Genomic DNA, 27,710 nt, shown 5'->3' with positions numbered 1-27,710 from the left:
TAACTTTGATTAGTTTTATTAAATATGAGTAAATTAATTACCATAATGTTCAATCTAAGATTAAATGAAGTTTTGAAAATACTCAAGAAACCATTGGGTGTAAAATTAGTACTGTTAGATCTACTATTCAAATGTACTTTCTCTTTAAAATAGGGTAAGTTTATTTAGAATCATTATTTCTATCGTATTTAATCGCAAGTCTTCCTGTCTGTCTTCCTAAAGAACTTCTAACAATATGCTAATCCTACCGTTTCTATTCAGTATTTTAAAAGAAATCGCATTTATGTACTAATAATATTCACGCAAATATAATGTTTCAAGCATGCGTGACAGTACTACATTGATGTATGAAGTCACCAGCCTGGTATGATCACGTCCGTGATATTAGTAGTAGTCTGGCGACAGTGATGCATCACAGACCTTTGTTGTTGGTTCCGAAATAGGCACTCTGGGCTATTTAGCACTGGCCATGGGTTTTGAAGTGCGGCTGATTTTCAAAATTTGAAACAGGAAAATAAAATTTTAAAACAACAATTTATCTAATATTCATGTATCGATCTTCCAGTTTTGGTATCATAACTGTATCAGCCTCACAGAGAGATCCTCTTGGAAATATCATGGTTGTCGCATCTGCCTTTCAGTGGAGTGGATTGATTGCATACATAATCATCAGCAAGGCAACTTTGTTGATAATTGTCACTGTTACTCTATGCGAGAACCAATATATTATTATATTATTATATTATTATATTATTATATTTTTAATTTTTGCGCGACTGTTTTTACGTTAGACTATGAAAAAATGTTGGGATTTGAAAATTAAACAATTTGGCCTTTCATCACACTTGAAAGAACCTCATAAAGCTCATAAAGGGATCATTTCCCCCAGATATGAGGATCAAGTCTCCCGCAAGTTTTGAAAATGTCAAATTTTCTATCTTTTAGAAAAATCGATTTTTTGATAACTTTCATGAAAAAATAATTTCTTCCAATGATGTTTTCGAATATCTAATTAAATTGTTCATCAAGTCCATCTTAAATCATATAAATATAAGCATTTTACATCAAAAACCATCCGAAACAAAAAGTGGGGATCATGTGCATCCAGTCTCCCCTATGTTTATTTATTTTTGGCTGTGATACATCGGAAACCAGAAAAGGGGATCAAGCCTCCCCAGGCTCCCCTAAATACTGTATTTACAGGATTATTTTAATTGATCGAGCACCAGAATAAATTTCGTGACAAAATAAATCGATCGACCCTTTTCCGCCAAACGTCCATTTTGAAGATGAACGGAAGAGTATCGGCGTGGAAACTCATCCTCTCACTGGCAGTCACAATGGGGTTTTTTTCTTGGAAAAAGGCAATTCAATGCAATTCAATATCTCATGAATCTACTGGACTACAATCCATGTTTCCATACCAAAATATTTTCGATAGAATTTTATAACCTGTCGTTTGTTAACGGCACGCATCTATTTCTGACAGTTTTGGCCAAAAAACGCTGTTTTTATCCAATTTTTACTCTTTGTATATTTTTTCATTGGCTCAAAATTTTACCAACAATGCCACAGGATCAGGAATTTAACAAGAATGGCAGACTTTGACCCACCAAAAATGTTATCATCGTAGGTAGCAAATTTCAAATGTCCCTCCATAATTCGGCTGATGCATGATGTTTTTAGACTTGGCGAGCGTGGGGCGTATTCGAGAAAGGAGAGAGGCGGCCTCGGACCGTGTATTGTGGCGTCAAATTGTTGATTCAGTGTTATCTGTTTAGATGTAGACTAAATAAATGAAAATGAATGATGTTATGAAGATGTTACAAAAATTTGGTATCCTAGGAAAGCGATCACATTTCCATTACAGGGCTGCTATCAATCTTTCGAAATTGCACTCGCGATTGGAAAAACTCTAATTCAATCAAAGTTATTGTCAGATTCTGACTATCAGGATGTGCTGCAAGTAATTGGCTTTTCCGAATCCATCTTGATGAGTTCAGCTCCAATACCATCCACACCGACAGTTTTATTGCTCATGAGCTCTTCACTTCCTCAGCGGACAACTCATCGAGCTTATCCTCTTCCGCAAAACTGAGTCAAGATGCTGCGCGTATGCAGGGGCGATAACTAGTTGCTTCAGCTTCTCTAGATCGAACCGAGTTTTTCGGCCCCGAACATTGTTGATCAAAGTTAGTGATCAAAGTGGACGTTTACGCCACGCTACCTGCCCGACTAGAAGAGCATAACAAAAAATGAACACAATTTTAACATATTGTGATATTTATAACTTATTTTGATACAATTTTGTTCTCAGTAGCCATTATCTTTCAAATGTTGTAACCAGTACTGCTAGTTTTCGTGACTGTCATGTGAAAGCGAAACATTTGCATTTTCATTTTCAAGAGACCAAATGAAATGTAGCCGTCTCCTGTCACCTGTCACATTACAAGCAGTCATGATGGAATGTGCTTTGTTTTGAAATCTAAATTTCTCAATAGTTTTAATAGATCTGTGCAAATGACGATGACTAATCGATACAATGATTGTATTATTTTTGATTTTCGAGTTAGAAGTAACATTATTGAAGAAGAAACAGCTTGTTTACACTAGTTTGATGCGCTTTCATGAAATAAAAATCTGTGAAAATTTAGCAGAATTCTTTTCAATGTTTATGTTTTCTATGAAAGCGGGAGAGAATAAAGCGTAAATATCGCGTGACCTCTCTCAATGAAAATGAAAATCTCAGTACTGGTTGTAACAGGATTATATCATAAAATGATTTGAAAAATGCTTAACACCGAATTGCCCAATAGTAGGCAATTAAAATAGATGGAGCAAAGTCTCCCAGCCATAGGTATCACAACGCTGATATAATTTGAGAAGGTTGCCTTATTTGTTATGTTGTTAATTTCATGTTCTCGAAAAATATTCTTGTTCAGACAAAAACAAAAAAAAATGATTGTTGATCACAATCTGGCGACCTATCACGACCTGTAAAAATTCCAACTGCACAGAAACAATATATTTTGTATCTGATCCTGTTATAAATTTCTAACAGAATATGTTATTTTTATGATAAAATTGTAACAAAATTTGATAGTTTTTTGTTTCCAGTAGTGCAGTTTTTGATAGAAATTTAGTTATTTTAACAACATCCTGCACCATGTTTCTAACAAATTTTGTTATAAAAATTTAGTATAACATAATAACTTAGTATGATATAATTTTGATATGACCTTTTAGTCGGGTGGCGTCGTAAAGTTAGGAAAATGTTGAGATTTTTACGTAAACGGTTTCTATTTGCAAAGATCTAGTAAGGGCATAACGAAAAAGTGATTTTCGATAACTAAATCTGGAGGTATGCGCATTTTAATTTCTGGTATCTAAACGGCCATTTCGTTGCCGTTGCAATGCACAAAAGGCCGCGGGTTATGTCACTACAAGAAATTCTAGAAACTTCAAAATCTTTGATATCCATAACCAACCAAAGTTGAATAATATGGTTGAATTCGGTCTTCTTCTTCTGAATTTTGGGCCTTCTATACTTAAAGACACTTATTCACCCGATTGAAGCGATTTGGATAGGAAGAGTGGAATTGCCAACTTCCTATTGTTAACATCTCGTGGATAAAGGGCGGGCTCTTCTCCCCATCTATTGGGTCAATCTGGGAAACGAGGGCTACATTATAATATTGTATGTACGAACTTTCTTCTGGAAGGAGATTCTCTATTCATCCCGTGGATTCGCATAAGCGTCTTTGCTTATGGAACCACCCCACCCATTTTTGGCCCTTCATACAGGAGTCTGATGAAATACAAACAATAGCATAATTATGATCAAATCGTTTGTCAGATATGGCCAGTGCTATCGGCAGGTGCCTTGCTACAATAGATGGTAGTATCATCATCATCATCATCATCAATACTTAAAGACATTTATTGGTTGTACTGCAATATGGACTCGTTTATGGTACCCAAGTGCATTGAAGTGGAACTCCATGGTATTTTTACCTTTCTCATACCACAAAGTTGTACCGAATGGCTATACACAGATAAAAATATATTGTGATTTTAAAATGTGTTTTCATGCAAATATTTATTATTATTATTTAATCAGACTAAGGCCGAAGTGGCCTGTGCGGTATATAAGAGTCTTCTCCATTCGGCTCGGTCCATGGCTACACGTCGCCAACCACGCAGTCTACGGAGGGTCCGCAAGTCATCTTCCACCTGATCGATCCACCTTGCCCGCTGCGCACCTCGCCTTCTTGTGCCCGTCGGATCGTTGTCGAGAACCATTTTCACCGGGTTACTGTCCGACATTCTGGCTACGTGCCCGGCCCATCGCAGTCGTCCGATTTTCGCGGTGTGAACGATGGATGGTTCTCCCTACAGCTGATGCAATTCGTGGTTCATTCGCCTCCTCCACGTACCGTCCGCCATCTGCACCCCACCATAGATGGTACGCAGCACTTTCCTTTCGAAAACTCCAAGTGCGCGTTGGTCCTCTACGAGCATCGTCCAGGTCTCGTGTCCGTAGAGGACTACCGGTCTAATTAGCGTTTTGTAGATTGTCAGTTTGGTACGGCGGTGAACTCTATTCGATCGGAGCGTCTTGCGGAGTCCAAAGTACGTACGATTTCCAGCCACTATGCGTCTCCGAATTTCTCTGCTGGTGTCATTTTCGGCAGTCACCAGTGAGCCCAAGTACACAAATTCTTCTACCACCTCGATTTCGTCACCACCGATGCAAACTCGCGGTGGGTGGCTCACATTGTCTTCTCTTGAACCTCTTCCTATCATGTACTTCGTCTTCGACGTGTTGATGACTAGTCCGATCCGCTTAGTTTCTCTCTTCAGTCTGACGTAGGCTTCCATCTTCTCAAAGTTACGTGCCATAATATCTATGTCGTCGGCGAAACCAAATAACTGGACGGACTTATTGAAAATTGTACCACTCGTGTTAATCCCTGCTCTTCGTATTACCCCTTCCAAAGCGATGTTGAATAGCAAACACGAAAGACCATCACCTTGCCGTAACCCTCTGCGGGTTTCGAAGGGACTCGAGAATGCCCCTGAAACTCGAACTACGCACATCACCCGATCCATCGTCGCTTTGATCAACCGTGTCAGTTTATCCGGAAAACCGTTTTCGTGCATTAGCTGCCATAGCTGGTCCCGATCGATTGTATTGTAAATATGCTACAAATTACGATTCGTTATTTGCACTCTGAAATGCTATGACTGATCGGGACGCGTCGCTTGCGCTCGCTGACTGACGATGCCGGGTCGGGCGAAGCCGGCCGGCGACATGGTTATCCTCGGCTTGCTCGCGATCGACTTGCGACAGTCAGTGATACCAACAGAATAGAGCTGACTTTGTGTTACATCCCCATGGGTAAAGAAACTGACGTAATAAGACTGGTATGCACCTCACATCCTCCTTCTCCTCTATAAAAAAAATATCCTCGGTTCAATTTATGGGCATATGTAACACTATCACCAAATGTTAACAAAATCCCGGGAAGTGCAGTAGATATTTACTCTTCTCTTCCTATTTTTATTCTTTAATCATTGATTAGTTAAATATTAGGATGTTTAAGTGCTTATTGAGGATCTTTTTGCGTTTCACGAATCCGATATTTTATTTTCGTAGTTGTCCATTGCTGTTCTTATTTCAATCCATTAGCCTGGTAGAAAAAACCCATGCGATGTGTTGAACTTGAAAATTTCAGAGCATTCTTTGTCTGGACATCATTCCTTTCCAAGCCAGTCAGGCATCTAAAGCCAATGTTTCGTCAATTTACTATATTTCTTGCTGAACATGACAAGCACAGACACGTTCCATTAATTCATTGACAATCTCATCCTAACTAATGTATAAAACCAGAGAACAAAAAAAGTGAAAAACTGTCGAACTTTAAGTTTACTTATTGCGCATAAAAAATGACAACAAGCCGGATTGCAACCGCTTTTGACGTTCGATCGGAAACAAGATGGCGGCTCCACCTACATCTAAATCTAGTATTTCTACTATCAGCCCTTTAATTCCAAGCTTTCATGATGCCCGATGAGAAAACAAAATCTTTTGACGTTTGGAACGTGAAACAAACTTTTGTCCGAAAATACTTTGTATTCGGTCTACCCAGCTAACTTTAACAACTTTGAGCTGAATGAATACAAATGGTTTCCACAGGAGGGTGGAACGCCTGTCGTCTGCGGTACAATGTGATTCTACTCAAAATCATTTTTGGTACCCGCTTTCTGGATACCCTAATTCAACTGCTTATTTTTGGCCATGGGGTCGTATGTAGTAAGTGCCAATTTATCGGTATTTAACTTTTCCAGACAAAATCTAGCAATTAGCTAATTTTGTTCGAGCCTTTTTGTGTTTGTATAGCATATGTCGAATAACAGCAAGTAGATACCTACGAAGCTTCAGATAAATTAATTAATTTACCGAAATAAGAACAAAAACATTGGACGCCATTTTGAATGAATGATGGATAGACAAATCAGCCACCCCTCTCTAAGGTTTCCATAACCAATGAAAATAGATCTTCCTACCATTTAACAAGGTTTCAACTACACAATACCATATTCTTAGGAGATTATTTTCGCTTGGTGCTGCACTTGGAAGTAATAATTTGGTGGAGAACAAAAACACTAATTGCTCGTCATTTTGTTTTGCATGTATATATAAATTTTGCATTGATTTTCATCACCGATCGAGAGAATTTCTTTTGAATGGTTTTCACTAAAACAACCATTTATTTTTATTTTTACCGGCTGTCTCACCCTACTGGCATCGCCTATCCTTCCAATGGGAACGCATGTTGGCTAACATATCTGGGGTTCACCGTGCCGTGGGCATCATTGACAACATAAAATTTGTTAACGAAACATCATTTCGAGTCTAATTTTCTAGTATGAAGTAATCATTGTACATAGATGTACTACGTTTTTCATGGCAAAAAATATGTTTGATTCCCAATCTTCAAACCATCTTTCAATACCACCTTGTTGGTACAGTGTGAAACAGATTGAATTTTTGGTAATAAAAGTATCAGAAATTTACGCCCATAGCAAAATAACATCGTGTATTCTATGCTGGGGCCCTCTTTAGCCGTGCGGTAAGAAGCGCGGCTACAAAGCAAGACCATGCTGAGGGTGGCTGGGTTCGATTCCCGGTGCCGGTCTAGGCAATTTTCGGATTGGAAATTGTCTCGACTTCCCTGGGCATAAAAGTATCATCGTGTTAGCCTCATGATATACAAATGCAAAAATGGTAACCTGGCTTAGAAACCTCGCAGTTAATAACTGTGGAAGTGCTTAATGAACACTAAGCTGCGAGGCGGCTCTGTCCCAGTGTGGGGATGTAATGCCAATAAGAAGAAGAAGAAGAAGAAGATTCTATGCTGGAACCAGAAGCATAGCAGTGTGTGTGGTTTGTCTTCACCAATCAAAAGGCTTTCTGTATTTTGCAAATGGTTTTTTTTACCATTCAAAATATTTTTTTCGTCGGTTTTCATTACCGATCAGGAGTTCTTCTTCGTCTCCAGAATAGTTTTCATTCAAATTTAAAATGTTAAATGTTAAGTTAATATTACCCGATTAAGGAGTTAATGCCGCATGTATGGTTTTCAGTGAAAACACTATACAGTTCTAAATGTGTCTATTTTTAATCGTTTTTCATTACCAGTTTTCCTTACCTCCCGTATAGTTTTCATTATCATTCGAATTTTTTCTATCGGTTTTCAATACCGATTAAGAGGATTTGGATTCCTGAAAGGTTTTCATTACCGATCAAGAGGTTTTCCTTACCTCCCGAATGGTTTTCATTACCATTCGAAATGTTTTTTTTTCCCATCGGTTTTCATTACCGATGAGGAGGTTTTCCTTACCTCCCGAATGGTTTTCATTACCACTTTTTTCCCACCGGTTTTCATTACCGATTAAGAGATTTTCATTATCTCCCAAATGGTTTTCATTACCATTTGACATGTTTCTTTTCCATCGGTTTTCATTACCGATGAGGAGGTTTTCCTTACCTCCCGAATGGTTTTATTACCATTCAAAATAATGTTTTTTTTCAATTCAGTTTTCATTACCAAACACAAAAAAAACCATTCTCGTGTCATTTTTTTCTATTCCACAAGCATCTTAGGGGAAGAGGCCCCAAAACGCCCCCCCGATGCAAAACGCCTTTTGTGGTTTCCCTCATATTTACCGTCATTAATATGTCCGTAACAAAACTAGATCTAAAATTATGTAGGATAGGCGAAGAAAATTTCAAAATAGTGCATGGGAAGGTCGGAAAAACCGAAAATTTCCACATTTTGAAGAAACATCTAACATTTTGACGAGGCAAAACGCCCTAGTGGCAATAACCTACAAAGTACTTGCGTCTCCACGGACTATCCATACTAGATGCCGACGCGTGGTACTTTGTTCCCTAGGAGCCGCCAGCTGAAAGGCGTTTTGCCTCATGAGTTTTCCGGCAACAAAATATCACCACTTTTTTGAAATGTGAATATTATCAATATGATTGAGATTTTTGACAATTTTTGAATGGCATCAACTAGCTATCTTGTTTAACTGATGCATAATGTAAAAATACCCATGAATAGCGTTACAAATAAGACAATAGAGCAGTGTTTGCTTAGCTAGGGCATATTGCCCCCCCTTCCCCTACCTATTCCGCCTTTAACTTGCATCGAATAGCTTAATTCACAACCAGTGTTAGGCTGTTATACAAATTGGTACAACAAATATATTAACTGGCAGGATCGCCAATGATGGCAGGCAGGATCGCTGACTGACAAATTACGATTCGTTATTTGCACTCTGAAATGCTATGACTGATCGGGACGCGTCGCTTGCGCTCGCTGACTGACGATGCCGGGTCGGGCGAAGCCGGCCGGCGACATGGTTATCCTCGGCTTGCTCGCGATCGACTTGCGACAGTCAGTGATACCAACAGAATAGAGCTGACTTTGTGTTACATCCCCATGGGTAAAGAACTGACGTAATAAGACTGGTATGCACCTCACATGTATCATATGCGGCTTTGAAGTCGATGAATAGATGATGTGTGGGCACGTTGTATTCGCGGCATTTCTGCAGTACTTGGCGAATGGCGAACACCTGGTCCGTGGTGGAGCGTTCGCCCATAAAACCCGCCTGGTACTGCCCCACGAATTCCCTTGCAGTTGGTGCTAGTCGACGGCATAAAATTTGGGAGAGTACCTTGTAAGCGGCGTTCAGCAATGTGATTGCGCGGTAGTTGCTACAATCCAGCTTATCGCCCTTTTTGTAGATGGGACACACGACACCTTCCATCCACTCCTGCGGCAAAACTTCCTCCTCCCAAATCTTGGTAATGACCCAGTGCCTCACCACCGTGTTTAAAAAGCTCTCCTGGTAGTTGGTCAACCCCAGGGGCTTTGTTGTTCTTCAGCCGGCCAATCTCCTCCTGGATTTCCTGGAGATCCGGAGCCGGTAGAATTATGTCCTGCGCGCGTTCTCCCAGGTCCATCACCATACCGCCATCTTCGTCTGCCACATCGCCATTCAGGTGTTCTTCGTAGTGCTGCCGCCATCTTTGGATCACCTCACGCTCGTTCGTAAGAAGGTTCCCGTTTATGTCCTTACACATATCAGGCTGTGGCACGTGGCCCTTACGTGAACGGTTTAACTTCTCATAGAACTCTCGTGTGTTATTAGCGCAGTACAGTTGCTCCGTTGCTTCACGGTCTCGATCTTCCTGCTGGCGCTTTTTCCTCCGGAAAATCGAGTTTTGTCTGTTCCGCGCCTGTTTATATCGTGCCTCGTTCGCCTTCGTGCGGTGTTGCAGCAATCTCGCCCATGCTGCATTCTTCTCTTCCACTAACTGCTCACATTCGCCGTCATACCAGTCGTTTCTCTGATCCGGGGGCACCGTGCCAAGTGCAGCGGTTGCGGTGCTACCAATCGAATATCGAATATCTCTCCAGCCATCTTCAAGAGACGCTGCGCCTGGCTGCTCTTCCGTTGGAAGTGCCACTTCCAGCTGCTGCGCGTATTCTTGGGCTAGTCTACCATCTTGTAGCCGCCCAATGTTAGGCCGCGGCGTCCGACTTCGACGCGTGTTGTACACCGTCGAGAGTTTTGAGCGCAGGCATACTGCAACGAGGTAGTGGTCGGATTCAACATTCGCACTGCGGTCTGAGAAGAATTTACCGTCGATTAGAACGTGGTCGATTTGGTTTTCCGTTTCTTGGTTAGGTGATCTCCATGTGGCCTTGTGGATATTTTTGCGGGGAAAGAAGGTGCTTCGGACTACCATTCCGCGGGAGGCTGCGAAGTTTATACATCGTTGGCCGTTGTCATTCGATACGGTGTGTAGACTATCCGGTCCGATGACCGGTCTATACATTTCCTCACTTCCTACCTGTGCGTTCATGTCACCGATGACGATTTTAACGTCCCGCAGTGGGCATCCATCGTATGTCTGCTCCAGCTGTGCGTAGAACGCTTCTTTCTCGTCGTCAGGTCTCCCTTCGTGTGGGCAGTGCACGTTGATGATGCTATAGTTGAAGAAACGGCCTTTAATCCTCAACAGCGAACGGAATCATTCCAGTTCGAGACAGCAACACGTACGGACGTGTTTTTTGCTCGCGCATTTTTTCGAAGTGTTTTTTCTCGTTCTTTCGCTGTTTACGTTTTCGCTTGTCGCGTTGGCGTTATTTTCTCCCGGACCCGTCATGGGAGACTCGGTGGCCGATTCGGTCGCTGGAAAAGTGCCTAAGCGCACTGCTCTTGGAGGCGCGGGTAACCCCTCCAAGCAGCTTTTGCAGAGCAACGTGTTCTCGCCGTTGCCGCTTGATGACGCCGGCAATCCGCCGAAAAAGAGGAAGAAGCAGCAATCGCAGCTGCCGCAGGTGCAACCGGAGCGGAAGGAGAAGTGCCCGCCCGTGTTTGTGAAGGGCGATCCGCCGGATTTACGACCAAAAATTCGCCAGCTGATCGCTAAGGGGCTGAAATGTACTTTTCGGCTCTGCAGCGAGGGCGTGAAAGTGATGCCGGCCAACAGGGACCATCATCAATCCGTCGTGGAGTTCCTCGAGGTCCACAAGTATGAGTACTACACTCATGACCACCCCGGCACGAAGCCGCTCAAGGCCTTGCTGCGAGGACTTCACGACATGAAGGAGGAAGAGCTCCAAGCAGAGCTTGAAAGTTGCGGACTGAAGCCAGTAGCCGTCCACAAGATCGCTCGTCACGACAAGGCGAGGAAATATCGCGACCAGCTTTACCTGATCCATCTGGATCACGGTTCCACTACCTGGAAGGACCTGAAGCTGGTTGGCGTTATAAATTACACCGTCGTTGACTGGGAGCGATATCGGCCAGTGCACCGCGATGTCACGCAATGCACCAACTGCTTCAATTTCGGGCACGGCACCAGGAACTGCCGCATGAAGCCGCGCTGCAACAAGTGTGGCGAACCCCATCCGACTGACGAGTGCCAACTGTGGCGACAAACATCGGGCCACCACAAAGGGCTGCCCAAAGCGAGCCGAGTTCCTGGAAATCCGGAAGAAGGCTTCCACCAGGACCATTCCGAAGAAGAACCGTGTTCCTGTAATCAACGAGGTGAACTTTCCAGCTATCCCGGCTCCCCGTCGTGTGATTCCAATACTCCCACCGCTACAGCCGCACAAGCGACTGGCAGCGGCAGCTGCATCGGTCCAAGCTCCAGCATCGTCGGCACCATCCACCAGCGAATGGCCCCGCTTCCTCCTCCTGGGTTCCGTCGGCAGTCGGAGAACGAAGCCGTCCCACCGGAAGAATCTGCCCCGCTGTACACTCCGGAGCAACTGATGCCGATCTTCGCGCAGCTCGCCACTCGACTGCGCGGCTGCAAAACCCGATTCGACCAGGTCTTCACACTTGGCATGTTCATCATTGAAAATGGCTGCTAGGGTGGGCCTGGTCAACTGGAATGCTTGCTCGCTAAAGAGCAAAACAATCGAGCTGAAGGATTTCCTTGAGGAGAAGGAAATAGACGTGGCGTTCATCACCGAAACGCACCTAAAACCGGAGGTGAACATCAACATCCCGGACTTCCGCATCGTGCGACTCGACCGGCCGACCAGGGGAGGTGGTGTGGCCATCGCTCTTCGCTACAACATCAACTGTCGTCTGCTTCCAAGCTTCCAGCTCAGTGTCATCGAGGCCATCGGTGTCGAAATCACCACTTCGGTCGGCACAATCGCGCTCATCGCGGCGTACTGTCCAACGCAAGCCAAAGCCGGCGATGGATCATCGGCTGCCCTTCGGAGGGACATCGTCAAGCTGACGCGGAGGCAAGGCCAGTATATCATTGCCGGCGACTTGAATGCCAAACATCAAGCCTGGGGCAACAGTCGCGGCAATCGAAACGGCACCATCTGGAGCAACGACATGGAGGAAGGCCACTACACGATCCTGAGCCCGGATTCCCCACTCGGCTGAGTCGGTCCGGTGCCCACGCAACGCTCGACCTCTACGTAACAAACCTGAGTGACCACGTCTCGCAGCCGGTTGTATACCAGGAGCTCAGTTCGGATCACTATCCGGTGGTGGCGGAACTGGGCTCCTCGGTCAATCGGCACCAGCAGTTACGGCGGAACTACCACCGAGTGAACTGGCAGCGTTTCCAGCAGTGCGTCGATAACACCGTCGACTACGAGGTGCGTCCGGAGACGCCGGAAAGTATCGACCGCCAGCTGTGCGCTATCGAGGAGGCGATCACGGCGGCCCGAGAGCAACACGTACCGACGGCTCGGCAGGTAAGCAACTCCTTAAACATCGATACACTCACCAAAGATTTGATTCGATTGCGGAATGTCACTCGCAGGCAGTTTCAGCGTACTGGACTGCCTGAGCTTAAGGCACGCTGCAATCGAATCACAAAATTATCAAGGCCAGAATGGTGGACCTCAAAAATAATGACTTCTCGAATAAGATCCGCACTCTCCCAGACTATGCTAAGCCGTTCTGGAAAATGACCAAAATTCTAAAATCCAAGCCTCGGCCCATTCCACCTTTGATCCCACTAGACAATAATGGCTCTAAGGATCGCTTGATAACTCCTGCAGAGAAGGTCGCTGAAATAGGTCGTCACTTCGTCAGCTCACACAATCTTGGGCAGAACATCGTCAGTCCACACGAAGCAGCCGTCAACGAGCATGCTAACAACATCCATTTGATTCCCAACGACTTCTCGGAGGAGTTGGAGATCTCAACTGACGAATTGACGGCCTATATCAAATCGTCGAAGAACATGAAGGCCCCAGGCTTCGACAGCATCCTGAATCTCGAGCTCAAACACATGAGTGCTCCGTTCTTTGAGCACCTCTCGCTGATCTTTAATCAGTGTCTCCGGCTTAGCTACTTCCCATCGTCCTGGAAGTCAGCGAAAGTCATCCCCATCCGGAAGCCTGGGAAGGATCCTTCCTCCCCAAAAGTTATCGACCCATCAGCCTTCTCTCAGGGTTATCCAAGCTATTCGAAAAAAGCTATTCATCATCGGTTACTTGAGTCTGCCGAAAATCTCAACATCTTGCTCGAGGAACAGTTTGGTTTCCGACGCGGTCGGTCAACTGTACACCAACTGACCCGAGTTACCAACGTCCTCAGACGGAACAAGTTTGTCTCGAAAACATCCGCCATGGCCTTACTCGATGTCGAGAAGGCATTTGACAATGTATGGCATGATGGCCTGGTGTACAAACTACAACGCTACAATCTTCCCAGCTACCTGGTGAAAATCATCAACAATTACCTGTCGGCAAGGACATTCCGGGTCTCAATCAGCGGAGCGAGTTCCAATGCGCACAACATCGTCGCAGGCGTCCCCCAGGGCAGTATCCTCGGGCCCCTGCTTTTCAATCTGTTCACCTCCGATATGCCAGAACCTCCAGAAGGCGGCATTCTGTCTCTGTTCGCAGATGACACATCCATCGTCTACAACGGTAGAGTGATCAGAGCGCTAGTGGCAAAACTCCAACGAGGCCTGGATGCCCTGACAGAGTACCTCACCAGCTGGAAGATCTGTATCAACGCGGCGAAGACCCAGGTCATTTTCCCCCACTCCAAATCCCCTAAACTTGTTCCGCCTGGGGACTGTAAAATCATCCTCAATGGCACGACTGTGGAATGGGCCAATGAGGCCAACTACCTTGGCTTGACCCTCGACAGCAAGCTTATTTTCAGGCAACAGGTTGACAAAACGGTGACAAAGTGTAACGTCTTGTTGAAACTACTGTACCCTTTGATCAACCGCCGGTCGTCATTGTCCCTGAAAAATAAGCTTGCTGTCTACAAGCAAATCATCCTCCCTGTGATCGAATATGGCATGCCGGTCTGGGAGAGCTGCGCTAAAACCCACCACCTCAAACTTCAACGGGTCCAAAACAAATTCCTGAGGATGATCCTCAACACCCCTCCCAGGACAAGAACATCCGAGGTCCACCGTCTGGCCGGAATAAAAACCTTACATGAACGCTTTGGTGAGTGTAAAGAAAAGTTTAGGGTCCGTTGCTTGCACTCAGACCAACAAGCGCTTAGGGCGCTAGTTCCAATCTAGGTTATCACATTTTTATTGTAAATATTAGAGTACATAGTAGTTAGGTTATCAAATTTCACAAACAAATCGATGCCTCCAAAAGGCTAAACTGTAAAAATAGAAAATAAGTTTCATTATATAAAAATTACATACAAAAAAGAAATACTCATAACCTAAGATGAAGGGCCAGAAGGCTAAACACTTTAAATGTAAAAATCCACTGTGAAAAACAAAAAGATTAAAATAAATGAATTTAAAGTTAAAAAAAAAGTTTAATCCTCAGCTTGCACATCCTTGCGTTGATTGGTTGATGCAAATATTTGGAGCATGCAAATAAACGTAACATTCAATCGATCTCACTATTCTTTTAAATCCAAATAAATTTAAAAGCTACTTGCTTATAAAATTTAATAAAATTTAATTGAATGTCGAATGTTAAATCGTTTGATTTGATAAGCTGCAATTTTACACGTCGTTGAATTTTCAAAACAGAAATCATAGAAAACATGCGATCTATTCCCCTAAAGTGCTTTTTTGACCTTTTCAATGATTATTTTTAAATACATTTCCGCATCATCACCGCTAGGTGGATTAATTTTTTTTTTTCAAATCAATGGATTTTCTGGGTTTTCGAAACTATTCGGGGTCCCAAATGTATAGAATCTGAACCCGATTGATTGCGTCATCGCTTTCTACGTCACCATCTCCTCTTAAATATTCCCTAAAACAATCATAAAGGAACAAATATTATCGCAGTCTCTAGTAGCAACGAAATGCCGATTACAAAGATTATTGTTTTCAATCATTTTCACCACTCCTACAAATATAAACGTATGTACCTTTAAATCACGCATCGACAGCGTCAACCTTAGCGAACTGATTTTCTTATTCTTCAGTGACATATGAAACAACTCATTCAGCAGCCGCGTTTTCCCCATCTGAGCTTCTCCCCTTATCAGCAAGCAACTCTGATTAGTGTAGTCTTGGATTCTGCTGGCGTCATCTGAGTTTCCATTCTGCGTGAGAAACAGTCCATCGTCGAGCATTTCTTCGAACACTTCAAGTATTTCATCTCGACCTACTATCGGATATTCGTACTCAATCGGTTTGACCATTTCTCGTTCCCTTTAATTGCACATATATGTAAAAGTGTCAGGAAAATACCAATCCAAAAACTTACGGAATAACTTCTTTGAATTCGTATATCGTTCCCACATTTTGGAGACCTTTCAATTCGATCGCTTCCTGTAGCGTAAAGTGCATCGGATCCAACTTACTCATCATAAACGTATCCTTATCGCAGGTGACCTTATTCGGATAGGCCATCATCAGTCGGGCCGCCTTGTTAACCGTAACGCTGATCACCGAGTACTCCCGACGAACAAAGTGTCCCACCACTCCACAGTACGTGGTACCCGTTGTGACCCCAATCGACGCAGACAACACTTTGAGATTCGTCCGATACATCTCGCGAATCTCCGATGCACAACGCAGTGCAATCTGACTATCTAGATCATGTTTGTACCCCCGTAAACCGAAAATTATCAGAAACATGACATCTTTGTCGAATAGGGACACTTTGTTCACGGTTCCATCGTAGCTTTCAACTAGTCTGAAAAGCGAGGAACAAATGGAAAATGATCTTTTTTTATGAAGAATCGCTAATTACGTGCACAGTGAAGTAAAGATCGAGTTGATTTCATCGATGACTTCCAGCATATCCTTGGTCCTCAATACAATATTCAGAAACACAGTAACAATTTGTCGCATCTCGGTCAGGAACTCTAAAGGTTCTTGGGTATCGATGGCATTTAAAATCGGTTTAATCATAAACCGTCTCAGTGAGGTTGTAACAGTTTTGGTTGCAACGTGCTTCAAACTTGGTCGAACTGAAAAATAGTGCAAATAAATGCAAACAAAAGACATTTGATTTTTATTTAAAGCTTATACTTCTCAGAGTTTCGCTGTCGAGCTTCATTTCTTCACCTGGTAGTATTCTTGTATCGTCATCATCCTCCAATTCATTTTCATGCAATAGATCAAAAATATTCAACCGCTGGGCAGAACGCCAGTTACTAGTAAACCCTATGATTCGAAAATGGGCTTTATCGTCGCACTGTTCGGAAATGTACTCATTCGAATATATGTAGTTCCACGCTATGGTTTATTGAAAAAAAGGGGAAATTAATTAATAATGCATTATTCCTTTGTAGTATTGCTCCAACCTATATGATTCACAATAATATCACCGGGCTCAGCCACCTTTTCGGCAATCTTCACCTTCCACACCGGCTGTCCAATCACAACATAATGTGAAAAGTCTTCCGTTCCAATCAAGGAAAAGTAAACCTCCCCCGCAGCTATGGCAATCTTTACTCGCAGCGTAACACCAACTTCGGTTTCGTAAGCTCCAAACGACCGCTGAATGATGATCGCCGTATCAATGGCACGGTGCGTAGCATCCTTCAACGAAACCGACGGCGTTTCCTTGAACAGCACTAGAAAGGCATCGCCGGAGAATTTTAGGATATCTCCTCCATGCGACAGAATCTCCTGCACCATGGCACCCAGATACGCGTTAAGCACTTGGGACAGTTTGGAAGCTCCGCCTTTACCCGGTATATTGAACTTTTCCGAAAGATCTGTAAAGCCTGGCAACGGAAAAGGGTTCGATATTTGAATGACATTGTGTTCGTCGTCCAAAATACAAATACTTGATTTATGCATATTCACAACATGTGATAGATTTAGTTCAGAAAAGGTATTAGAGGGTAACCACTATCTTCGGTGGGGTTTGGTCCTACAAAACCAGTACGCTAGGCAAGTGCTTTCTCTACTTAGTTGCAAAGAACCTCCGTCGTCCTCCGCAGTTTAGCGGGTACTGATGGAGCCAAATTCCCTGCACCAGGCACGCAGCCGAACTCTTGTAATCCATTTTCAGAACTAACGATCTTATATGTATTTTTGTGTAACCAAAACCACCACTCCACCACCTTATAAACTCTTATACAAGTGGAATGGTTTTATAATTATTTCCAACAGAAACGCTCCTTTTGAGTAAACATGCATACAAAAAACCATCATCAATTGAAAATTTAAGTCATTTTTGGCTGGGATGCCAAATATGGTTACTGCTCCTGGACTTCATCTCATAGCTCCGATATTGGTCTCACGAAAAACAAAGCAATGAAAAGGTATTTTGTTTGTTTATTATTTTTGTGATTTTTTTCAGCAGTGAGCATGGATGTTAGCAAAAAGAAGCGACGAAATTGGTGCAGAATTCCTTTGTTTCTATTAGATGGAGATGTGGGCTATTAGATGAAATTCCTTTTTCGTTTCATCACTTTTACCTCTCACTCACTTTTCGCGAGAATTATCGCAGAACAATTATAAAAATTGTATGGCCATGCCCGGACTCGAACCCAGAATATCAACAATAGTAGCCAAAGGGATGCGCTCACACTAGCCACTCCACCACGTTATCTAGATGTTGGTACCAGGTTATTTGTACCACAAAGGCTACTACCGTTGGTTGGCATTGCTGATGGCAACGAAAAAGCTCGGATATGAAAGAAAACGAGCAAACCTCTTTCCGCGGCAATCGAAATGGGCGAAAAATGGTTTTCACTCTCCAGACTGTTTTTCTTTCCCGAATTTCTCATCGAAAGTTTTCGTGAGGGAGCATCATGTGCTACTGAGATTGAGGGAGCATTACGAACCCTGCATTTTCGTAAGCGTATTTTATAAAGAATTGTTTTTTTTTTGTAGTACCGTTTTGACTCGAAGTCCGGACACCTAAGCACTGCTAAATTTTCAGTTCAATATTTCAAACGGAATTAAGTACTTGACACTGAGTGATAACACACCCTGTCAAGATTAACTTATCAAATTTGCTGTAGTGTACTGTAAATGACATTTTGTATGCACGAAATAGCTAATATAATCGAAAACATTGAACATCACTTGATCCTCCGTACGGAAAACCAATGGAATTATGAACTGTAGGATATAAACATGCCAGTATTTGGAATATGAGTCATGTTCGGAATTTGACCCAGCAAACACAAGATCGTATATCATAGCGAATAAGAGTATAAAGTGGAGGCCATATGCGTACACTTTGCATGCAGTTAAATGGAGGAATGCGCCTATATCGCCTCCACCTTGTACACTTATCCGCTAACATATGCTATTTTGTGTTGGCTGGGGAGTCTAAAAGGTTTATTTTTCGTTCGTATTTGTGGGATGGAATTGTGTTTGAAACCGTCTGATATCTGAGGCTGAAGAATAGGTTTACCAGTTTGAATGAACGCAGTCTGTAGTATGAGAACGAACATTTAAATAATGCTCAAATTCCCACGCATGGTTTAACCATGTTTTCGGTCCAGCATGCAGTTTGTAATTAGGATTTGTAGTTTGTGTCATTTGATTGTGCTGGCTTCTTAAATTGTTGATATCTAAATTTCTCGAAAAAAAACTGGCTACCTATCTTAAATTTCGTCGTTTCAAGAGACAGTTAAACAAATTAAATATCATGAAAATAATAAATACGTTCAACTCAAATCGTGCCTTACACAATCTTAGCGTATTTCATTTGTACAAACCGAGGAAAATTGATTCACTCTGCAATTTTAAGTTAAAAAATTAAATTTGAACTAACAATATTTAAAAAGAGTACGTATAACCTTTTTGTCCGAAAAAGAAGAGTACAGTATTTTTCTGTCTCAAAAAGAGTACATGTACTCTTAAAAGAGTACGTCTGGTAACACTAAACTGCAATATACAACATTGGGAATCTAATAATTTCATACAACCCCCCCCCCCTCTTCCCTTTCAAGGTAGAACGCTTTCATGACATTTGACGTGTCTGTGGGTAATGAAATATTTTCTTCAAACTACCTCTCAAATTTTCTTTTTATCAACCTGCGTGCTCACTGCGGAAAAAATCACAAAAATAAGGAATAAATCAAGGAATAAATCAAATACCTTTTTTTTTGTTTTTGATAGGATGAACTTCGGAGAATTAAAATTATGCATTATCTTATCATTGTTAAGATATACTTCAAAATATAGACAATACAGTGGTATTTATGTGTCTTTTGAAATCCGTTTCAGTTTGCTATTAGAAATCAAGGATTGAAAATAGCGATTGAAATATTGAGAGATCATGGGGATTGATAAATACGAGCGTGCCCGATTTTTTTATTTGACAGGTGTCGTTCACAACGTGTCTTTTAATACAATTCTTTAAAAAAGCTAGTTTTACGAACTTGTTTTTTTTTTATAAAAATGTGAATGGCTAAAAAAATACTTTTGAAGACAACCTTTTACTAGAAACTGAAGGCAAGTATTGATGCTTGCGTGCAATTAATAAAGTGATACAATATGTGTATAAGTAAGTATATATTGAAGCTGAGAGCAAATAATGTTCCTTTTGTGGTGTGGCAACTCAAATCTAATGAAATTGTGACTATGCTTGCTCATTACCAATCATTAGATTTCAATTAACTTAACTGATAAACAGTCTTTGACCGTCATTTCAGCATGTCCGGAAATCGAAGCAATTGTAAAAACTTGCCTCGAAGTCCGGACATACTGAAAATGTAATAAAAATAATAAAGCTATGAATTCCCAAGCAATTTCTCTAATTCATAACAAAGAGTGCTATCATACTATGTTAATAAATTACTAATACCCCTTGCAAATTATAGAATATAGGAAATATGAGCTTAGTTTTTCTAATGTTGAGTCTTGAGCTGCATTCTAAGAAAAACGAAATTAACCGTTGATTATGACATGCCTTCAACTTTTACCTCTAATTTTTAAGTTTTTACCACAGATCACGGATTACTTACATTTGTTAAAATGTTTTTTCTTAATTGATTCGACTAAGATGGCGACGTTTGAGGTTTTGGCTTTCAGTCTTTTGGGATCAAAAACGGGGTTTTATGTTTTCATCCGACGTTTCGGACGTAAAAGTGGCGCCAAACAGAAAAGTGCACCAAAAAGTTTCTGCGAGCCGGGTCAATTCAAATTTTCCGCCCTACCTCACACAAGACAGGGCAAACGAATTGTGGTGACAAATAGGTGCTATGCTGAGGGCTAATGTGACAATAAAACGGATCATAGTTAACTCCTTGAAAAAGGCACAATACATGTGTCCGAAACGTCGGATGAAAACATAAAACCCCGTTTTTGATCCCAAAAGACTGAAAGCCAAAACCTCAAACGTTTGTTAAAATGGTTTGAAGTCTAAGAATCGTTCCCTGCATTGATAACCCAAGACATACTTGTTGAGATGGTAAATAAAGTCAAATAACAATTTAAGTGTCCGGCTTTCGAAGCGTCCGGCAATTCGAAGCAAAACGGTACGGTAGACAATACGGTAGACACCAAGGACAATATCTAAACTAAACAAGAATAGGTAAAGGTCCCACAGCGCCAAACATCTTTCAATACCCAAAACTTCTCAATGTTTCTGCCATGTTTAAAATAACGATAATTATTTGTTAGATATTTAAAACCTGGGAGGTGGTGAGGCACTGGCTAGAGCGCGGTACTGGGTAATTACCACTGCCAAGGTTTGGCAGGAGGAGGTTCTGCCGCAGGAGTGGATGGAAGGAGTCGTGTGTCCTATCTATAAAAAGGGTGACAAGCTGGATTGTACCAACTACCTTAATTATATGCCGTCAACTACCATTATTTGCAAAATAGATGTTAGGGGGGTGGTGGGATGTTGGTTTTGCCCGTTATCTATAAAAAGGGCGACAAGCTGGTTTGAACCAACTTCCCACATTTTATGCTGTCAACTAGCTCCAATTGCAAGTTAGGTAGTGGGAGGGGGGTATTGCCCGTTAGGCATAAGCAGGGATGTTACGGAGATCCTAAAATCCGCACCATATCCGCGCGACCCGGATTTTTTTTAACCAAATATCTTTTGAGGGTTTTATCTTCAAGTTTGTTTTGAAGATTCACTATCCAATAAAATTTAACTTTTTTTCGCTCCCTTCAACCATTTTCAATGTACTCAATAGATTTTTTTACGCTGAATTCAGATACATATTCAAATTTTCTGTAACACGTCCAATTAATTCGCAAAGGTATGTATTTTCATAGAAATTTGGTTTCTCTTCTCTCCTCCTCTGTTTCTCACACTATTCTGGTCCCGCTGATCAACATTTCGTGAAATCTCTGTCTCAGTATCCACCAGTGGAAATCTATTCCGAAAGGTTTCTCAGAGTCTGCGGAATTCTTTCCATTCCAAAAAGTGCTCAATAATGTTTTGAAATTTTCCAAGAAGTCTTGAAGTTTCTAATAGTTTCTGCTCTTCTATAAAATTGTTGAAAATTTTCTGGAAATACGTAATTAAGCTCAGATAAATTAAGAAATTTTATAAGAATTGACAGACTGACAGGTGAATTAATCAAAATCTGAATATCTTTACAAGGATACAGCTTTGCTCAACTTAGCTAAGACTAACTGTACTTGTCAATAGTTGCTTCTCCGTGACTGGTCAAAACTGGTGTAAATTGACTCAGAGTCAGTTGGGAAAGGAGAGGAATTTCAGTGTGTAGTCATTGTTATTTGTTATTTGTTATTTGTTTGTTTATTATCCAACTGACAATGGTTGTCTCAATGAATATGACTTATTCTATTCTAAATCTATTTGATAACATCCGGCGGTACGGACAACTTCTAGTAGTCGTTGTCGAAACACGTCAGCAGAAACATTGTAGTCGAAGTATCAAAAAAATTGAATTAATTGACGGCAGATTGCACGAACAGGCTCGTTCAAAGCAGAATTGCTGCTCCTCGACTCCAGTGCGTATATTTGAATTTGGGCCAGCAATGCTGGACAATCGATGTCACCTGTGAGCAATTTTCCTGCAAACTTTGCTTGAGCGAATTGTTGCTACTAGAGATCGAGAAAACTTCTGCATCCCCACAATACAACGGAAAGTAAATTTCGTTAACTCGGTAAGGTAGATTAACATAAGTATAGATCGATGATTCACTTAGAAAAGTGATGTAGTCTATGCCACATTATGTAATGTAGTCTTCTTCAGTCTTCCTGTTTATAAGGCAGAAGCGGTAGTCACTAGATTTCCGAGCTCGTATCCAAAGTTGAGAAGCTAAACAAGGATATGAGAGAACAATCACAGAAATATAACGCAGTTTATGATGATGGTAGAACATCCGGAAGTCTGGTAGCAAGCCTATGAGAAGAAGAATTCTTAAATTTACAGGAATCCATAATCACTTGTGCTGCCCATGATTTCATAGTTGACGTATCAACCATTGCACTTGCGCGTGTATTTCGAATGATTTAAGGACAAACATCACAGATTTTTAACATTTTAACCCGTAAGCACCTAAATTAGACTTGGAACATGCAACGTATCGATGTTACAGCGGTTTTAGTGACCTAGTAAAGGCGTAATAAAATAAATTCGCTGAAATTTTGAATGGTTGATACGTCAACTATGAAATCATGGGCAGTGTGAAAGTTTGTGAAAATGCTTGAAGGCCTTTTGGAATTGTTCTATAAATACTAGAAATGTAATGATTGAATTAATAGTCATAGGGAGTTTATAATTTATTTGCGGATATCCGAAAAAATCTCCTGAAATCCGAAAGGATCTCCGGAAAGTATTCTATAGATTTGAAAATCCAGTTTTTGTCCTACCCACGCCAGGGAACGTGGCCGCGCCTCTGGTATCCACGATTATCTGCTCTAGGTCCGCTTTCTGGGTTATCGCATACCCTAACCCCTTGTTGAGGTGTGCTAATTGTTCCTCCGTAAACTGCTGTGTCGAACGGTTAACAACGAATCCCTCGATCATTTGTACTGTGGGGTTGGTCGGTCTACCTTCCATCGTTGATTTCCCTCGTAGAATGGTCAATTTCTTCTTGTGCAGTCTCCTCTTCCTGTCCGCTTCACACTCTTCGGCCCGCTGTACCTTCTTTAGGAATATGTCGAAAGAGTCTTGGTTCTCCTTTGCCAGCTTGAGGTGCAGGTTGTAGCACTCCAAGTTCAACCTCTCTAGCTTAGCATAGTGTCCCTTGATTGACAACTTCAACAAATCCGATTCCGCCCTCTTACTGATAGATTTTGGGATGTGAGCTCCCATCTTAATCCTATGGCTGACAGGAGTTGGCCTCTCCTTTGGCACTTGGCAGGAAGAGGAGACTGCACAAGAAGAAATTGACCATTCTACGAGGGAAATCAGCGATGGAAGGTAGAACGACCAACCCCACAGTATAAATGATCGAGGGATTCGTTGTTAACCGTTCGACACAGCAGTTTACGGAGGAACAATTAGCACACCTCAACAAGGGGTTAGGGTATGCGACAACCCAGAAAGCGGACCTAGAGCAGATAATCGTGGATACTGAGACAGAGATTTCACGAAATGTTGATCAGCGGGACCAGAATAGTGTGAGAAACATCGTAACAGACGACATCAAAGCAGGACATCATGGGACATCGAACAAAGACGAGAGGAGGATTTTGAAGGAGTTGAAGGAGAAACCAGTTTACTACATGAAGGCGGACAAAGGAAACGCAGTGGTGATAATGGACAAAGAGGACTACGATGAACAGATGACGACAAAAATCAACGGAGGACCATACAGGCATTTGAGAGTGGACCCACTACCCGGACTAATCCGACTTACGGATAAAACGATAAAGGAATGCAAGACGATCATCGGAGAAGCCCGGGTTAAAATGACGATCCCTGTGTTACCAAGGATCAAAGGACTACCAAAGATACATAATCCAGGTACAGAGATGCGAGAAATAGTTTCATCAGTGGGATCCCCTACACAAAACTTGGCCAAGTGGTTAGTCAAGGAGTTCCAGAGTATGCCGAAGCCGTTTCCCAGCAGATCAGTTGTAAACACCCAGGAGTTCACCAAGAGGATATTGGAATCAGGAATCATCGGAGAAGAGGACATCATGGTATCATTCAACGTAGCGGCATTGTTCCCAAGCGTTCCAGTGAAGGATGCTCTGAACCTTTTGGAGGATTGGCTAATAGAACAACGGACGGACACCATCATGGCGAGGAAAAGTAAAGATGTATCTCAAGCTTGCAAGATTATGCATGAATGAGAACTACTTTACATTTCGTGGAAGCTTCTACAAACAAACGAAGGGTGCACCTATGGGAAATCCGCTATCACCGTTTTTGTGCGAATTATTCATGGCGAATTTGGAGGACAACCTAGAGGAACAAGGAGTACTACCCGAGAAATGGTGGAGATACGTGGACGACATTTTCAGCATTATCAACCGGAAAGATCTACCCAGGATTTTGGAAACGATAAACAACGTGCATAAAGACATCAAATTCACCCACAAGGAGGAAAAGGAAGGTAAATTACCTTTCTTGGATCTACTGGTTATCAAGGGAACAAATGCAACATTAGACTTCGAAATCTACAGGAAGCCCACCAACACCATGAGAGTCATCCCATACACATCAAATCATTCGTATCAGCATAAAATGGCAGCTTTTCATCACATGATCTACAGGATGCAGACGATTCCCCTGAGCGAAGAAGGAAAAACGAAGGAGCTACAACACATCTTGGAAACAGCGAGGATCAACGGATACAAGGAAAGAACAATACAAGCAATCATCAAGAAGAAGCAGAGGAACCTACGGAAAAACGAACTGACACCGATTGATGAACCGCTGAAGAGGGTATCGGTCCCCTATGATCGACACATCACCCACCAGCTACGCCATCGACTGAGGAAATTCGGCATCGATTTAGTATTCTCCAGCAGAAGCAATCAACTGAAGACACTGTTGGGCTCCACAAAGGATAGAGTAGAAATGTTAAATAAGGCCGGGGTTTTCAAATTAATTGTTCACAGTGTGATAAAGTATATGTACGTCAAACAAAAAGATCGTTAGATGTAAGATTCAAAGAACATATTGCAGAAGTAAGTAAGGCTAAGAGGGAAACCGATAAGGGATTAAATTATGAGTTTAGGTCTAAGGTAGCTGAACATGTACATTACGACATCAATTATTAAAATTTTAAGAAATGTCTCTTCTCCGTGGAAACTTGATGTTGCTGAGAGCTTGGAAATCTACCGACAGGTACAAACGCGGTTGTTGAATAAAGATCAAGGAAATGGGAGCTCCTGGCTCTTCAAGTTTATACCTAAACATTAAGCGCAACAAGCGAGTAGAAGTAAGCACCGTAGTAAATGTAACTAGATAAATTATTATACCTACGCATAGTATAAATAGTGTAAGCTGCGATCATTTTCTTCAAGTCGAGTCAAGTACGAGACACTGAAGACGGCCTTACTGTTGAGGTCGAAATACGTATCTGTCAACATACAATTAAGTGGTGGAATTCAATGGGATTGTATTAACTCGTCTTATGACAAGTGAAGACATTCCACTAAAAAGCTCAAAATAATTTTCTTATCAAATTTCAATTCCGTTTTTCACAACCCATCTATGTGCTAAGGAAAATCCAACAAACCAAATGCATATTGCAAGACCTATTCTACGATATTACATAAAACATTATTTTCAAAGGGAGAAGCCAAAAAATTACTATTGCAGAGCAGAGGAACCAAATTTCTTTGAAAATACGTACTTTTATGAATTAAATTCCGTTTTTCACAACAAGTGTAGGTGCCAAATAAAATCCAACAAACCATAAGCATTCTGCAAGGCCTATTCTACGATATTTAAGCTTTATGCTCAAAGTGAGAAGCCAAAACTCAGCTTTGCAGCCAAAGAAAACAAATTTCTTTGAAAAAATATGTACTTTTGAGAATTCAATTCCGTTTTTCACAACAAATGTACATGCCAAATAAAATCCAACAAACCATATGCATTTTGCAAGGCCTATTCTAGGATATTCAAACTTTTTTTTCTCAACGTGAGAAGCCAAAATTCAGCTTTGTAGAGTGAGAAAGCAAAGTTATATCCGTTTTTCACAACAAATGTACGTGCCAAATAAAATCCAAAAAACTTTATGCATTCTGCAAGGCCTATTCTACGATATTCAAATTTTATTCTCAAAGTGAGCAGCCAAAATTTTGCTTTGTAGAGCAGAGAAAGCAAAGTTTTTTGAAAATACGTACTTTTGTGAATTCAATTCCGTTTTTCACAACAAATGTACGTGCCAAATAAAATCCAACAAACCATATGCGTTTTGCAAGGCGTATTCTTTGATATTCAAACTTTATTTTCAAAGTGAAGAGCCAAAATTAAACTTTGCAGAGCAAAGAAACCAAATTTCTATGAAAATACGTAGTTTTGTGAATCAAGACTCGTTTTTCCCCAATACATGACTAAATTCAGCGAAGAAAAATATTTTAAGTACACTGAAAATGGTTGAACGAAGTGAAACACTGTTGACTAATGAATCAGTAAAATGAAAATTTTATTTTCCCCATTTAAATTTCCATGCCAACTTGAAAGGGCTTGTGCTAAGTCAGTTTGTATCCAAATCAGCTCTAATTTTCGGAAGATGATGAGACAGTATCGAATGAGCGTGTTGAAGTAAAATAGATTTTTTTAAACCTACTAGGGGAAAAGACGGCTTTGGCAGGTTTTGTTCTATTATTGGCAGGGGGGTTTTTATCGACCAAATTTTATGGAATTTGGCCACAATATTCTTTGATATGCAAAGAATATTTAGGCCAAATTTGAGCAAAATCAGTCATAAAAACCCCCTGACAATAATAGAACAAAACCTGCCAAAGCCGTCATTCCCTTTATGTAGGTTTTAGCTCAAGAAAGTTATTGTCGGCTTGGCAATGTTAAAATGGCAACGTATGAAAAGGTATGAAATCGTGAAAATTATATTGGCATTACATACTTTAGTTTGACTCTATGGATGAAAAATAAAAACATGTCGAATTGGAATCGACTCAAGAAACGCTAATGGAATATTAGGTTGAAAAGCAGGACAAGTTCCAGTTGGAATGTAATATCTTCTATTGAAGAAGATTATAATCTCATCGCGTAACAAAGAAATACTGCACCAATTTTGTCCGATTTTCTCGCAACAAGTTGCATTCGACGGGGGACAAACCCTAGTTGATCACTATTGAATATAATCACGATCGGTC

At 41.5% G+C, this 27,710-nt stretch overlaps 1 protein-coding gene across 2 annotated transcripts in view; it reads right to left on the bottom strand.

The window, feature by feature from the left end:
* Positions 1–27,710, bottom strand: part of LOC134212728 (adenylate cyclase type 10-like) — a 110,482-nt gene that overhangs the window by 14,615 nt on the left and 68,157 nt on the right. For both annotated transcript variants that reach the window (XM_062690824.1, XM_062690825.1), the window contains exons 4-8: positions 16,822–17,247; positions 16,547–16,753; positions 16,266–16,485; positions 15,777–16,208; positions 15,436–15,721 (exon numbers count right to left, since the gene is read on the bottom strand). In XM_062690824.1, the coding sequence (XP_062546808.1) occupies positions 15,436–15,721; positions 15,777–16,208; positions 16,266–16,485; positions 16,547–16,753; positions 16,822–17,247 (1,571 nt within the window). The remainder of the gene's footprint in view (positions 1–15,435; positions 15,722–15,776; positions 16,209–16,265; positions 16,486–16,546; positions 16,754–16,821; positions 17,248–27,710) is intronic.

Source organism: Armigeres subalbatus, chromosome 2, assembly GCF_024139115.2.
Source record: "Armigeres subalbatus isolate Guangzhou_Male chromosome 2, GZ_Asu_2, whole genome shotgun sequence".
Taxonomy (NCBI): Eukaryota; Metazoa; Arthropoda; class Insecta; order Diptera; family Culicidae; genus Armigeres; species Armigeres subalbatus.
Note: the sequence above shows the minus strand (reverse complement) of the source record. Positions and strands in the feature narration are given on the sequence as shown.